At 46.6% G+C, this 16,423-nt stretch overlaps 1 protein-coding gene across 8 annotated transcripts; it reads right to left on the bottom strand.

The window, feature by feature from the left end:
• Positions 1-146: 146 nt before the first annotated feature.
• DEDD (death effector domain containing) lies at positions 147-10,623 on the bottom strand. 8 transcript variants are annotated; one of them, XM_043877971.1, is made up of 6 exons: positions 10,481-10,622; positions 8,709-8,741; positions 2,752-3,140; positions 2,447-2,536; positions 2,005-2,151; positions 147-1,251 (listed from the first exon to the last, which is right to left on the bottom strand). In XM_043877971.1, the coding sequence occupies exons 3-6, from the start codon at positions 3,074-3,076 to the stop codon at positions 875-877; spliced, it is 939 nt and encodes a 312-aa protein (XP_043733906.1). In that variant the 5' UTR covers positions 3,077-3,140; positions 8,709-8,741; positions 10,481-10,622; the 3' UTR covers positions 147-874. The 8 variants fall into 8 exon arrangements, with proteins under 8 accessions (XP_043733906.1, XP_043733902.1, XP_043733898.1 ...); XM_043877967.1 differs by having other exon boundaries at positions 2,447-2,554; positions 2,752-3,135; positions 10,481-10,618; XM_043877963.1 differs by having other exon boundaries at positions 2,447-2,554; positions 10,481-10,617.
• Between the last annotated feature and the right edge of the window lie 5,800 nt (positions 10,624-16,423).

Here is a 16,423-nt window from a genome sequence, read left to right as displayed (position 1 = left end):
ATCCATCGTGTGTGTGTGTGTGTGTGTGTGTGTGTGTGTATTTTAATCAGCAACCGCTTCTCCATCCATCGTGTGTGTGTGTGTGTGTGTGTGTGTGTGTGTGTGTGTGTATTTTAATCAGCAACCGCTTCTCCATCCATCGTGTGTGTGTGTGTGTGTGTGTGTGTGTGTGTGTGTGTGTGTACACACACACCACAGTTGGGACGGTGACTAGGCTGACCTAGTCCTCTTACCTATTGTTCCTTTGAAGAGGGTTTAACAGAGAGGGAAAAGGAAGGAGCCACACCAGCCAGAGGTTTCCAGCCATGGAATGGAGGAAGCGAGGCAGAGAGGAGCAGCACCAGAGGCCAGGAGAGAGTGGAAAGGGCCACAGCTTCTTTGTTTTTTAAAAATTCTATAATTTGGGAGAGGGTGGTGATTAATTTCCAAAATACACTTCAGAGTCCCACCTTCCACACAGCTCCCTACTGACAGCCCTTTGGTTTTTCAGACAGAGTTTAAGAGCCCTCATAAAGCCAGAAGTACTGATAACCCCTCAATGCACCCAAAAGCAGTGATCACTTCAATCCCTTACAAAGACTATGGTCTGTAGCCTTTCTTCTCCCTACACATTTGTCTTACGGCTCAGTGGCAAGGTGACTGTAGAGACACACATGAGGGGGTGAGTGGAAAAGGGAAACAAGGGGAAGCCCAGGCACATGGGTGCAGGGAGGGGTGGGGGACACCACTTCCATTTTTCTTTTGTCTTTTCCTTTAAAAAAAAAACAAAGGCAGGGGTGTGATTGGTTGGAAGGGTAGAGAACAAACCCCAGCACAGCATGTAAGCTCCAGAGGTGGGTGGTGAGAAGTCCCCAGAGAAGTGAGAGGGAAAAGGTCAGGGCAATGCTTGAAGCATCAAGTTCCTCAGGAGTTTCTGCCGGCCCAGCTCATAGTCCTCCTCGTCCACGTTCACCAGCAGCTTGATGGCCTCGTGGCCCACAGCCTGCTTGAGGGAGTCTGTGATAAAGACGCCTTTAAGCGCCTCTAGTAACGAGCCATTGATGTAGTCGCGCCAGAATGCATCGAGGTAGGTGAGCTCAGAGAACTTGATGTCACAGATGATGGAGCCCAGGTCCCGGGACTTGAGGATGGTGTTGGCCTGGTTAAAGCGCTCAAACTGGCGCTCAAGTGGGTCCTGCTTGTTAGAAAAGACGTTGCCCTGCAGAGCAGTCTCATGCTGGCAGTATTCAGCCCGAACCCGCAGTCTGATGTCTGTGGGGAAAAGAAGACGCACAGAAGAGATTGCAGTAAGAGTTTAGTTTACACCCAAGTTTTGAAAAGAACGGCAGAGTAGCAAAGTTGGGAAGAACACCTAACAGCTTCTCTACCTCTTCCCAGGACTAGTTCTTTTCTATGAAGCTCTGAAATCTCAATTCAAGAGGTTCCCTTAAATGGGAACATGCCGAGGTCAGATTATTTCCATCACTCACAAGTAGCACCTTGATTTGAAGAGATATTTTCCTAGTTAACAGAAGTTCACTTTAAGATTCTATCATGACTTGAGTCATACTACAATAAGGATGTCATAACGGCAACCCTTTCATCTAGTTATTACTTAGAAAGAGTTGAAATGAACTCTGCCACAAAGACAGAGTCCTCCACCCAGAGACTGTAACATTCAACCTCACTGTGCCACAGCGATCAAAGGGAGGCTTGCTCTAAACAGCATAAGCTGCCCAGTGTTCCGAGGCTTCCCAGGTGGCACTGGTGGGAAAGAACCCACCTGCCAATGCAGGAGACATTAAGAGAGAGGGATTGGGAAGATCCCCTAGAGAAGGAAATGGCAACCCACTCCAGTATTCTTGCCTGGAGAATCCCATGGACAGAGGAGCTTGGTGGGCTACAGTCCATGGGGTTGCAAAGAGTCGGACATGACTAAAGCAAATTAGCATGCCCAGTATTCCAGCAGTTCTCTGTATTTCCCCTCCAGTCTACTCCACCTCTAGAGCCCTTGAGCTTCCTCACCGCATGTCTGCTTTTCCTTGGGATCTGGTGTCACTGACTTCCGGCGTTTTCGCTGGCTCCCAAGTGTGGCTCTCCCTCGAGCTGGCCGCTTGCTACACATCTGAGGGCCCGAAGTAGGGCAGCACACCACGGGATAGTGGGGAGGCACTGACCAGAGGGTAAAAAGGGACACACAGCAGGGGAAAAGCAGAAATTGAAACAATTCACTTGGAATGTGGAGGGATCCTTTAGACTTAGCACTATAGCAGTATCAATAATGTGACTTGAAAGGCAGACACAACATGGGAACCATTATAGGACCTAGATGAAGCATTAACACCTCATCTGATTTTGAAGGAGGGGCAGATATGGGAGGGACAGTGTCCTTTCATTTAGGCTGGCAAAAGATGGGTCCAGCGTCCTCTTTCTTGATTATGGGAATTAGGGAGAGTTAGGATCTCACCTGTTTTAGGGGGGTGGGGAGGCCTCGGCTCTGGGTCGCTGAGGGCTCTGGGTGTCACATAGCGAACTGATGTCTCCTCCAGGTATTTGTCTACAAGATCAGGGCACACTGTAGGGGGAGAGGGACTCACTCAGGAGAAGGTACACCCTTCCCTTCTAGTCCAGTCCTCCAGTGCACCTCGCAGCGTCCTTCTCAGGACTCCCCGGAGTCAGCGCCTCCTTCTGCCTGGCCTCCTGTGCTGCTTACTCGGGGCCGCCCACAGCTCTCCCCTGACCCCAGCGTCCCCGCCCCAGGGGCACCCTCACCAGCCCGTCTCCGCTTGAGAGTGACGTAGGGCAGCAGGTCGTGGCGAGTGATGATGCGCAGCAGCTGCAGCACCTGGCGGAAGTTGCTCTCATCACAGCGGCCCTGGCGCTCCAGCGCCAGTAAGAAGTCACGTCCGTTCCGGATGAGGCCACGCTCGTGGTCGTCGATGACGTCGACAAAGAGGAAGGAGAGAACGCGCACGTCCCTGTGCGTCAGGTGGGTGCCCACGATGTCGAACATGCGGTGCAGGCTGTAGAGCCCGTGCTCCTGCTCACCGTGCTCTTCGGGCCACGCCTGGCTTGCCCTCCGCTTCAGGCCCGCCATGCTGGGGGCTCAGGCACACAGTGCTTCCCAGAATCCCCGCTCAGCAGCCACAGTCCCCACTGTACTGGAAGGACAAGGGAAGAACCCGTGAACCACTCGACGTCAGGAACGCGTCTCAGCCAAGCCTGTACTCTCAGAGCCTAACACTGTGTAGTGCTTAATAAGCCTTTATTAACTTTTACAAAGTTGTTGATTTTTTTGGCTCACTGTGCAGCACATGGGATCTTACTTCCCTTGATCGGGGATTGCACCCGCACCCCTTGCACTGGAAGCATGGAGCCTTAACCACTGGACTGCCAGAGAAGTGCCTATAAAATATTTATTAAAAAATAAAGCCTAGAGCTCTCTATATTCAGCAGATGCTGCCCTAAGTCCAGATCTTACTAGAGAAAGACAGTCACTTCCGCTAAGGAAGACTCACTAATTGCGATTTTAGTGCTACATATTCAGCAGACATTGTCCCAATTGTTCCTCTGGCCTCCAAAATACTGCTTTTGGTCCTGTGTGCTCTCCCTGACAGTGCCCCCAATCAATTTATCCCTTAAATGAAAGCAAAATGAAGAGAAGTAGAAAATTCACTCTAAATTCTAACACAGAAGCTGCATCAGATAAACTTAGGGGCTGACAGCAGAGAAACTGAAAGTCTGAGCTAGTTTTAATTCTGCCTGTATTATTAACAAACTGCAGCTACGTGACCTTAAGTAAGTCACTTAACTTGAAAGCCTCAGCGTCCCCGTCTACAAAACAAGGAGGAAAGAAACTACTCCTTGGAGTTATTAAGAACCCAGTGGGAAAATGCACATGAAATCGCCGTAAAACTTATCTAACTTGTTCGATTTCAAAGAGACAAGCATCTTTGGCCTCTGCAGCCCAGACTCATCCCTCCACAGACCCATCCTCATTTCTCCTACAATCTAACCAAGTCCAGGAGAATAATTGCTGAGAAAGTTAATCAAATATCCACCAGAACTCATGGATTTAAATCAACAAGCAGCACTAAGCTCCTACACTGAGCATGCGTGGGATTCTCCTACGCCACCTGTGCTCTCCTGATGTTCACACCATTTGGATATACGCCCCTTTCTCACCTTTCCTCATGGTCGTCATCTACCAACCCCCTGTAAATGACCAAGCACAGTCCTACATTTATTATGTATTTTGGCATTTGATTCACAAATTTCCTCCATCACTGTGAGTAATATCAGTGACCCAGCTAATAACCAATCCTCAAGTCAAACAGCTTTCATCTCCTCTCTAGTCACTTATATTTACTACCCTACCAAGTACCACCCAATACTACTACACCCTCTGACCACAACCTCCAATCACCCAAACAATTATAAATTCCTGTTGATACTACTTTCTATTTCTTAAATTTGCCTCACCTTTCCACCCCCTACTACTACCACGCTGGTTCAGGTCCCAATAATCTCTCACCTGGATTACTGCAAAAGCTTCTTTAAGGGCTCTCCTTAAAAAAAGGGGGGGGGGGCTCTCCTTACAACCAATCTTAAGCTGTCTAAATCCAATCCCTACATCCAGCTGAATTATCTAAAATGCACAACTGACCACATCACTTTTCATCTTAACACCTCTCCACAATTCTCTCCTTGAGTTTCCCAGGTGGTGCTAGTGGTAAAGAACCCATCTGCCAACGCAGAAGACATAAGAGATGTGGGTTTGATCTCTGGATCAGGAAGATCCCCTAAGGAGGACATGGCAACCCACTCCAGTATTCTTGCCTGGAGAATCGCATGGACAGAGGAGTCTGGCAGGTTACAGTACACAGGGTTACAAAGAGTCAGACACGACTGAAACGAATTCGCATCCACAATCCTTTCCTTACCAATAAGAACACTCCAGATTCCTTACCCAACACACCAAACCATCCAAGATCAGGCCTTTGTCACTTTTTATTTCTCTAACGTTAATCATCTGTCTATAGTTCACATACATCACACAATTCATTTCTCTATAACTATCTTTAGACTATTCTCTTTGCCTGAATGGCCCCTCCCTTCTTTTCCATATGCCCCATTACACCTTTTTTCAGATGGCTAACTCCTACTCATCCTTTAAGAGTCAGTTCAGGACTCTCTTGGTGGTCCTGTGGTTAAGAATCTGCCTTCCAAAGCTGGGGATACAGGTTCAATCCCTGGTGGAGAACTAAGATCCCACATGCCACAGGGCAACTATGCCCATGTGCCCCAACAGAGGATCCTGTGTGCCTCAGCTAAGACCCCACACAGCCAAAAATGAAATAAATAAATACTAAAAAAATACTAATACATAAATATTTAAAAAAAAAAAAAAAAACCAGTGCAGACGCCATCTTCAAATTCATTCTCTACACCCCCATGCTGGGATTAAGTAGTCCTCCTCTGTGCTCCTATGGAACACTGTTCATGTATTTCCCTTAAACCATTTATCAAAGTGTACTAAAATTATCTGTACGCCTATTGTATCTTAAGCAACTCAACTAGAGGGACTAGGTCATATTCATCTTTATATCTATAGTGCCAAGCAAAGGACAGGGGTTGGCATATACTAGGAGCAACCTGCTGCTGAACTAAACTGAACCTAAGAGATCACCACAGCAAAACCAATTAAAAACAAACTCACATAAGTCCAGGAGTGAGAGGACCCCATTAAAAGTACATGCAACTCAGGTAACATGCATATTCTCTAGCGTTCCCCATACTGCAAAACTACCCATACCATAGCAACCTACTCAACAACAATACAGGCTATTCTGTCCATTTTATACTCCAAGAAATTGAGGCTATGTTAAAAGAGAGAATAAAATGATAAACTACTTCAGAAGAATCAAGCAACTGGGGACTCAAAAAACTGAAGAGCAAGTAGGACCTGGTCCTCTCTTTCAATCCTGAAACGAACGCACAGAGTGACTCATACCCTTAAGAAAACGGGAGGTCCAACCTGGAATTACCTAGCCCCATAACATGGGTTCAGAATGTGGACAGGAAACATAGCCCATTTCTACTTATGAGAACCAGATATCCCACCCAAAGCATGGGAGACAACTGGGAATACAGCTACTCAATGATCGACTGGTTTTCCTGGTCTCTTCCTCTCTTGCTTCACCTGCTGCAGCCACTGGCTACAAACAGAGGGGACTGAAGGAAAACAACTTCTTGCTCATAGCAGCCACTTGAGAAAACTGAGCCTCCTTAGAGCCCCTACAATTTCGCCTTGTTCCTATCCCACCTGTTCCCCTTGGCCAGCTGTCTATTATGTGGATCCCAGAAAAACACAGATGGGCAGGTTTCACATTCAACCAATCAGAAGAGTAGGTTGCTCCAGAGTTCCCTAATTCAAAGTGTCCTGACTATAAACCCCAGGAAATTAGGAAGTATTGTCCCCACATACCTGGTCACTGGAAAATGAAGCAGAATACAGGAAAGCACCGTGGTCCTAACTATGTATCAATGGATGCAAATTCTATGATAGGCCTCAATTCTGAGGGTTACATCCCTAGATCTGAGGGGGAAACAGCTACCTTTAAGTTGTAGATCCTAGGCTGGATCAAAGTGACAGGAATTATCAGAGCTTCTAGGTCAGTGGTTCTCAATCAGGGCAATTTTGCCCACCAGGGGACATTCAGCAATGTCTGGAGGCTTTTTAAATTGTCATGACTGGGGAGTGGGAAGTGAGGCTGGTAATGGAAGGCAATACTGGTGTGCAATGAGTAAATGCAATGGATAATGCTAGACATCCTATAAAGCACAGGACGGCCTCTTACAACAAAGAATTATCTGACCCAGAGTATCAATAATGCTAAAGATGAGAAATCCTGTTCTAGATGGAGCATGATGAAGGGTCCAAAGAAGAAACAGCACTGTCACTTGCCATCTTATATCTGGAGAAGGAAGTCATCTGGTCCCGCCAACCAAAACCCATCAAAAACAATATTCCAGAAGAAGAGCCAGTCAGACAAAGACTCATTTAACTTAACTAAGGAGTTTCATCCCGCTCCAGCTTTGGCTTCTCTATCACCTGCTGCTGCCATTTAGGTGAACAGCAGGGACAGGGCTATGCTCCTTTCCACCCCATCCCAGGAGGTATAATCTGACCTAATTCAATCTAAATTGCTGTGAAGATTAGAGAAATGCCATCCTCTGCAAGACAGAAAGGATCTTGCACTGAAACCTTGCAGCCATCTTTAAAGTCCCAAAATGAGACCATGAGCAGACCCTGCTGCTGAGCACTTACAGCCCTTATGCAATAAAGCAAAATGTAGAAGAGGAAGAAGTTTCCCAAGGCCATGCTTGTCCTTGGGAGAAATGTCAGGAGGCTGGCATGCAGGCTAATAGGCAGCCCTCCCCACTTAATTATCATCTATGATGGCGAGTTCACTCACTCAGCAATCCACATGCGAGTTCCAGCTTCAGCACTGAAAGAACATGGCCAACTTCCTCTTAAACCAAAATATATTCAGCTTACTGTGGCAGTGAATCGGGGGAACTACCCAGAAATTATACAGAGATTCTAGGTGAAAGGCATCAGAGCAGTGAGGAGAATGTACACCCTCCAAACAGAAGATGAGAAAGAACTTCAGAATCTCAGTGCCTGAAATATTGCCAGACACCAAGAGACAACACTCCAGCAAACAAGAGTCCTGGTCCTGCAGGCTGGTTTGGGTCTATCTGAGCGCCTAACATCTAGATCACCCCTAAGGGGTTCCCAAGACTAATCCTTCATTCTGATGAATTGCTGCATTCCCTGGCACTGTAGGAGTTTTTATTGTTTGTTTTCTTTAGGTAAGCACAAGCCAGCCAAGGGCCAGCAGTCTATATGTACCTACAGGCCTTCCTCTCGATTAACCGTTGTCTGTTAGGTTTCCACTCTCAAGCAAAGACTAGTCTCACTCCAACCAGGAGTGAGATCTGTATTTTTTGAGGTATTTGATTCTCTCAGAAGCCCCTGGAAGTCATGTGGAAGAAATTAAAGAGACTGGTGTCTTAAAATGAAAACAACAGTATAGTTTCATCCCAACAGAACTAGAGGTATCTGACTCTTTCACAAGCCCTTTTAAGAGGGAGAATTTAAAAAAGGGTGATGTCTTAAAACCTGAAATGTAAAGGATATGGAAAACCTTAAAAATGACTAAGACTACATAAAGAAAGAGCTTTCTTGCTGGTAGGACCCAGAAAATGCAACCAAATATCTGGAAGTCAGAATTACAAAGTATGTTTTCAAAATGAAAATTCCGGAACAACTAGGAGAAAGAGTAAGCTCGAGGAAAAGCCTGCCTGCAGAAGCCGCAGCAGGTGTCTCAGCAATCCTCCAAGGGCAGCATTTAGTAGATATTGTTCTAGAGTACAGAATTCCATATGTTTACAAATGTTTCTCTCACAGCTGACCATGAAGACTAGACAGTAACAAAACAAGGCTGGAGGCTTGTCCTAAGACACCTGATTTCTGTTCTCTTTTCCCTCCTATCAGTTTCCAGTGACCTAAAGAGACAATGACTGTCACAAATCTTATGTACCTGGTTGGGTGAGTGAAAACCTATTTTCCCTGTCATCTACCCATTACTGCACTCAACCCTCAACATGTCATCTCCATTCCTTTTCATTGTTTGAAAACAAACAAAAAGTTCCAGACTTACCTCTGCAGGAAACTTAATTTCCCAGGTCTCTTCCTAGCACAAGGTTCAAAGCCAGCAGCAAAACAAAAACAAATAAGGGGGGAAAGTGTCAATTTTCAAGCTTTTTTTTTGACACCTCAAAGGCCCAAAGAGTCAATCTCAGCTGCAAAAACATACAGACGAGCCTAAAGCTATTTCAGTTGTAATGATACACTCTAAGCTAAATGGGAGAACTCACTTCCAACAAAGTCCCCAGGCTTCCCTAACCTTCTATTACCCAATTCAGTAAACAATACCACGTCTGAGAATGTCCAGTCTCAGTGGCTTAGGGCAAAAAAGGTCCCAAATGTAACAACTTGTGGGAAAACCAATTATCCTCTGACACCTCAGTCCTCAATCTCTTATGAGGCCCACCTACTTTGTTACACTATCAACACTGACTTCATCTTTAGATGAACCAGGAGGAAAGTGGTTACAGCAAAAGGCACTTTCTTTTCATCACTTCACTTATGAGCCCGTAACTACCCTCCAAATTCTGTCTTCACTCTTTCCCTTACCTAGTACACAGTGAGAACGAAATATCCACGGGGACAGCATCCACTCAAACATCTACATTTCACCGGGAACATTTTTTTATACACGGGTACTGACCCTCCCTCCTAGCACTAAACAGCAAAATAAAGAATCTGGAAACTAAAGCGCTCGTTTAATTAGCATGGCTGCCTAGATGCCATCCTGTGTTTTCTGTTCCCTTTCTCAGACTTCAGAGCCTTGACTTTAGCATACAGAGGTCCTACATAGCATGCATGTTTCCCCATTCCGATATTCCTAACTAATTACTTAAAACTAGGAAAGTCCTTTACTCCTTCCACAGTTCAGCGCTACCAGGGTCCTCCGTTCCCTTTCTGTTCGTAACCAGGAAAAACAAGGGAGCTTTTGGAAATCCAGCTGAACCCTCATCCAACCCCAATTCTCTAAACCCACAAGACCATTCCCTTCTGCCCGTCCCACCCGAGGAAGAGCTAAAAGGCCTGGCAATTAGAATTGGCTGCAACTGATGCTGCTTAACTCTGCCCTCTCCCTTTCCACAGGGGAAAGGGGAACCCCTGAACCTCTATCATTCGCGCAGCTGCACTGTCCTATCTCCATCCCATTCCCCTTCCTCCCAAACTTTCCTGCTAGTCTCTCACTTTCTCCATTACCTCGTTACACCGACACGCTCTCCAGTCCCCAAACCTCCGTTTTCTCCTTTTCCACCCAAATTCTCCCCTAGGCCCTTCCCCCCGCCCACCTCCAATTTAACACTTTCAGAGCCTCCCCCAAACGTCTCAAGCCCAAGCCTCACCTCTCACCTCTCCACTACACCCCTAACGTGAGCCCAGCTCTTCTCCCCACCACTTGCCACAAGCCCCTTCTCCTCCACACCCGCAGCCCCTCCCTCCCGCTCCCACCCCCTTGGCCCAGCGGGCTCCCAGCCCCGCTCCCCCTCGGCCTCTAACACCCCCGGCCCGGCCCGGCCCGGCCTCGGCCCTTGTTTACGCCCCTCCCCTGCCCCACTCCTCCGCCTCGACCCTGCCTTCCCGCACAGTTGCCACCTCCCCCGCACGCCCCCTCGGCCGCTCCCCTCCCCCACCTCGCAGCGTCCCGTCACCTCCCTCTCTTGAGGTTCTCAAGCTGGACGTCGCCAACGCCTCCCCCTCCACTTTCCTTCCCCAAGCCCTTCGCGGCCCCGCCCGGCCCCGCCCCGTCCCGCTCGACTCCCCCTCCCCACTCCGGCCGCCCCGCCGCCTCACTCTCGGCTCAGGTTCGGCGCCGCCATGTTGGATCCATCCGCGCCGCGCTCCCGGGCCTGTCTCACGGCGCCGCATCCGGGCTTCAGCCGCCGCCGCCGCCGCCGCCACCGCGGGCGTGGGGGAGGGGAGAGGCGGGCGGGGGTGGCCGCATCCTGAACACCGCCTCCCGGAACCTGGCCGGTTAGTGGCGGCTTCGAGACCATAGTGAGGCATGAGCCGGGGTAGCCATGCTAGGTGAGGGCAGCCTGGCAGCGGCATTAACCAGGGAGTGGATAGCTTCACTTCGGTACCGGAGACTAGAGATTGGCAGCCATCTTGCTTTGGGGCAAGCTGGCAACGCAAGTTTTTCTTCTGTGCGGCTTTAGGGCCGTAGCAAGGCCTGTGAGAGGTTGCACTCTCTAGTGTGGAAACGTTGGTGGGACCCGAGCTGGCTGGTGTCGACTTCAAGATCCACTGAAGGACTGCGACTGGCAGCCATGACGCAGAAGGGCGGAATATTACGGGGGTCCGATTGCCTTACGAACTTGGGGGAAGGTTCACGATCTGGGTTTGACCTTTGCCCTGAGCTTCCTGGTAACCCGGACGTTCCGTAAACTTGGGTCCGGAACAGAAATCACTGGTCAGTTGCCCTCAAGGATTTCACTTTTTGAGCATTTGCTTTCTGAGTACCCGCTTCCTGAAGGAATTGTCACCTGAGCTGACTCCTGGACTGTTGGGAATTGGGGGTGGGAGACTGGGTACCTTCTGGAGCTGCCAGCAGCATGGTATGGCTTAAAGGGGGGTAAATAGATGAGTTCTGTGAGGTTGGGAGGGGCCAGTTTACGCAAGGCCACGTAAATTATTTTTTTCTAAGGGTAATGAATAGGTTTTGAAGAGTCTTAGCAGAGGTGTGAACAAATATATTTGCATTTTAAAAGATCAGTGATAGCAATGGGTAGAATGAATTGGAGGGGGCGAAGTTAGAGGCAAGAACGGTTAGGACGCTTTTACCTCTAAGAGAGACCACAGTGGTCTGTCCTGTGGAAGGGTGTGTACAGATGGGGGGGGCGGGGAATGATCGGAAATGGATTTGAGGCCGAGGGAGGAATCCAAGGTATTTATTTCCCAGTGTCCTGGCTTGGGCACCTAGGGACTGATGATGCCATTTTCGTTGTTATTTGAGATCGAGGAAGGTGGGGGAGAGAATGACTTTTAAGGGCCTGTAGGATATCCGTTAGACAATGGATTGTTACATAATGTGGGTTGGGAGTCCAAAAGGAAGGTTTAGAGTGTGTTGTTGAAACCATGGAAGTGCATAAGATGGCCTAGAAAGAGGAATACCTGCATTTAAGAGATGAGGTGAGGAAAGAGGGGGAAAGAGGACACCGAGAAGGGACAAGTAGAAAGAAGAAACCAGAAATATCAAGGAAATTGGCCAGTATTAAAGCAGATCCAGAAAAAAAAAAAAAATCACGTTAAGATGTGGACTACAATGTGTCCATTGGATTTTGCAACAAGTAAGTCATTTAGTAATTTTGGAGAAAACTGTTTCAAAGATATGGTGGAGTAGAAACAAGGAGGTAAATTGAGTTACTAGAAAGGCACGATGTATAAAAACAATTTTCTTCACAACGATAATGGTAAAAGGGGGATAGCAGTAGGGTATAGCATATGGGAGACCTTCACAGAAAAGGAAGGAATTGTAGATAGCTGTGGGACAGCCAGATAGAGATGTCCAAATGACAGTTGAATGTAGGAATATAAAACATGGGAGAAAATTATATTAAGTTGGGGGGGGGAAGCAAGTGCAAAAGAATACATGCATATTTATACAAGCATTAAAAAATTAGTTATGAAGAGTGGGCTTGGGAGGAATGAAACATACTTTTAATTTTAGATTCATCTTTACTGTTTGAATTTGTTTTACTGTGTACATAACATACATTACTTTTGTAGAAAGCTGCTTTTTAAAAACCTCAATGATGTATAGGCCAGAAATTCTGAATCATGAACATTTCTGTGGTTGTTGAAGCCAAATAGATTTGAATACACTCCCACAGAGAACAGCAGAGGGCTAAGCAGAGGCCTTGGTGAAGTCTAGCACTTAAGGCTTAAGTAGAAGAGCCCTTGGAGAATCTTTGAAAAGGAACAGCCAGTGAGGAAGAAAAAACCCTGGTTCCTAGTTGTCACAGAATCGGAAGGAAGAGAGTGTGTCAAGAGGAGAGAAGTTGAAAGTGTTGGATATCCCCAGAAAGGCAGCTAACAGGGAAAGTTAAAAGCTAGCTGCAAACTCAGGTTTCCTGGAAACTTGGCATAAAGGTAAAATCCATATCTTGAACTTTCACTAAATATCATTGAAATTCAACTTCTATGCTATTCCATCATTACATGTTACAGCTGACAACCCCAGTCTTTCAATGCATCTTCAAATAAATACCAGCCAATTCTTTCACCATGAATGTTTTCACATTCAAGATTGCTTCCTGTCCCATTCTTTATTAAAGCCCTTAGGCTGCCATCAAGAAAAACTTGTGTTGCCAGAAATGGTAAAGTTAAGGAATTGAAAGTAGGAGTAAAGGTTGAGAAGGCCAAGAACTACCAATCACATGGATTTTCCTAAAACCACTCAGATAGGAGGGCTTCCCAGGTGGCGCTAGTGGTAAAGACCCTGCCTGCCAATGCAAGAGACACAAGTTAGAAACCTGGGTCAGAAGATCCTCTGGAGGAGGCCATGGCAACCCACTCCAGTATTCTTGCCTGGGGAATCGCATGGACAGAGGAGTCTGGCTGGCTACAGCCCATAGGGTCTCAAAGAGTCGGACGACTTACGTGACTTAGCATATACATACACATACCCAGTTTGGCACAGAGGGGTTACTTAATAGGCACAGGAGTTTTCAGTAAGCAGGACGGATAAAGGACAGTAGAGCCAAATGGTATAAGCTTCCGAGAAGGAGTTTTACAAGAGGATGAGAGCATGATCATCTGAAAGTAGCAGTGAACTGTAAAGAGAAGGATGATACCCTGCCCCTGTTTCCTGCAGGACTGGGAAGAATAAACAGTCTCTACAAGGTTGAAAGGCAGAGATATCCATTAGAAAAAGCCAAAGCTGTCTCTTCCCCCTTCACCACCACCCCACACTGGAACTCTTCCCTTGTGAACAGCCTGCACGCCATCCTCATTTTCTTCAGATTCCTCTCTTTCTCCTAGAGGAAGAGTCATCAGGGCAGAGGTTGCCACCTGTAATGTATGGAATGGGGATGTGCCCCCACCCACATAAACTCATAAAAGAGGCAGACAGGCACTACTTATGATTGAATCGTATTCTCTCCCTACCCATATTAGGAAGTGGGTTGATGCCTAGCAATCTTGACATCATGGTGGGAATTCCTTTCCAGGAGCCCGTCTCTCTTCCAAACTTAAGCCAACCCCATTTAGAGGATTAGAGAGGAGAGGCCTTCTCTAGTGGCCTTCTCTCTTATCTGCTCGGTGCGGCCTCTGGGGAGATGACCTATCACCCGCTCACAATGGAAAGATAAAGAAAGGACTGGAACTTTTTTTCATTAGGCCTGCAAAGTAATCAATCTTCCTCTATAGGACTATTCCTAATCCTTTTCCCTGGGGCCAAACCTTAACTAAATTTTACAGATTCCAGACATTGAGACAATTGCCTGGCCAGCTGTTCCTAAGTTAGTCCATTACATGACTGCATTCATGACTGTAGGAATGTTTTCTTTTGGGGGTGGGAGCTGGAAATAAACTCTTAAAACATGAAAACTTGGGAATTCCCTGGTGGTCTCGTGGTTAGGACTCCACACTTCCACTGCAGGGGGCACAGTTTCAATCCTTGGTCAGGGAACTTAATATCCCACATACTGCACTGCATGGCCCAAAACAAAAAAACATGAATCCTCAGGAATTTCCTGGTGGTTCAGTGGCTAAGAGATCATAATGCCCTTAACAGAGAGCTAAGCAGATTTCCTGAGGCGAAATGGAATAAATGCTAACCAAACCAAGGAGACTGGCACTTATGCCCAGCACTGAGAAAAAAATATTTCAAACACTAAGACTTTTTGTTCAGTTCAGTCGCTCAGTGATGTCAGAGTCTTTGTGACCCCATGGACTGCAGCACAGCAGGCCTCCCTGTCCATCCCCAACTCCCGGAATTTACTCAAACTCATGTCCATTGAGTCAGTGATGCCATCCAACCATCTCATCCTCTGTCGTCTTCTTCTCCTCCCGACTTCGTCTTTCCCAGCACCAGGGTCTTTTCACATGAGTCAGTTCTTTGCATCAGGTGGCCAATGTACTGGAGTTTCAGCTTTGGCATCAGTCCTTCCATTGAGTATTCAGGACTGATCTCCTTTAGGATGGACTTTTGTTGTTGTTGTTGTTGTTAGTTGTAGCTAAGTAGTTGTTTCCCTTTTACTTGAACTGTATGTCATCTCTACAGTTAAAACAAAAACTTCATCTCTTGTCTAATGTTCTTTATCCACTCTCTCCTTACATTAACTAAAAACTCAAAAAAAACTCCCTGAGAAGATTGAGAACCCTATATAGGACTCTCTTGTTCCTCCTCCTTTTATGTCCCTTTCTTTATATCCATTGCTGTCTCTTCCTTGAAGCCTCAGCTGAGAGAACATCCCTCCAGCTTTCAGGCAGGCCCCCAGGGCCAGGGGAGCCTGATGGTCTGCCGTCTCTGGGGTGGCACAGAGTCGGACACGACTGAAGCGACTTAGCAGCAGCAGCAGCCTCTGATTGGACCCTGGTTTCCATTCTTTTCTACTTCTCAATACATTCTATTCCCACAATTATCTCTTCTTCCGTTTGAATCTTTAAACAAACATCCTTCAGCTACCTTTCACATGATCCCATTTCCAGTATGTCCTGCACTTAATAATCCACTGTAATTTTCAGTGATTAGAAAAGCCTTTTTTTCTGTGCTTAAAAAAAAAAAATCTCTTTGTAACTTCCATTTATTGGCCCTGTCTTTTTTCCTCTGGATCAACACATCAGAGCTAAATGTCAGCCCTTCAGAGAGCTACTGTGTCCCTACTAAGTATTTTTTTCCAAGTCCAATGGTACTACCACTTAAAATTACAGTAGATCTCTCATCTTTCTTAATCTGAATACTCTATTGAGATTGCTTTCTCCGTCTATGCTGTTCCCATTTCTGCCAGATTAAAATCTCTTTTTGAGCCAGACATTTCCTTAAAAAATTCAATACCCTATTAGTAACCCATTGTCACAAGTATACTCTTGACGCTTCCAGGCCCACTGTGATCCCTATGTCATTGCCTGGGCTTTACTCTTTAACTTTATCCTACGGTGACTTGCTGACCTGACAGTCCTCTCTAGTTCTTGGTTCCCCATTAACTCTAAGCTGCTCCAATTACTCATTTTCATTTTCATCTAAAGCATCAGGTTAGCTCTAATTTCAGTTGTATTTCTAGTTCAGTCGCTCAGTCGTGTCCAACTTTTTGTGACCCAGTGGACTATAGCATGCCAGGCTTCCCTGTCCATCACCAGCTCCCAGAGCTTGCGCAAATTCATGTCCATCAAGTTGGTGATGCCATTCAACCATCTCATCCTCTGTCGTCTCCTCTCCACCTGCCTTCAATCTTTCCCAGCATCAAGGTGTTTTCCAGTGAGTCAGTTCTTTGCATCAGGTGGCCAAAGTGTTGGAGTTTCAGCTTCAGCATCAGTCCTTCCAGTGAATATTCAGGGCTGATTTCCTTTAGGATTGACTAGTTTGATCTCTTTGCAGTCCAAGGAACCCCCAAGAGTCTTCTCCAACACCACAGTTCATAAGCATTAATTTTTCGGTGCTCAGCTTTCTTTATAGTCCAACTCTTACATCTTTACTACTGGAAAAATGATAGCTTTGATTAGACAGACCTTTGTTGGCAAGGTGATGTCCCTGCTTTTTAATATGCTGTCTAGGTTGGTCATAGCTTTTCTTCC

The sequence above is a fragment of the Cervus elaphus genome, chromosome 20, assembly GCF_910594005.1.
Source record: "Cervus elaphus chromosome 20, mCerEla1.1, whole genome shotgun sequence".
In the NCBI taxonomy this organism is placed as follows: domain Eukaryota; kingdom Metazoa; phylum Chordata; class Mammalia; order Artiodactyla; family Cervidae; genus Cervus; species Cervus elaphus.
The sequence above is the reverse complement of the archived record's forward strand: the minus strand, read 5'-3'. Positions and strand labels throughout refer to the sequence as shown.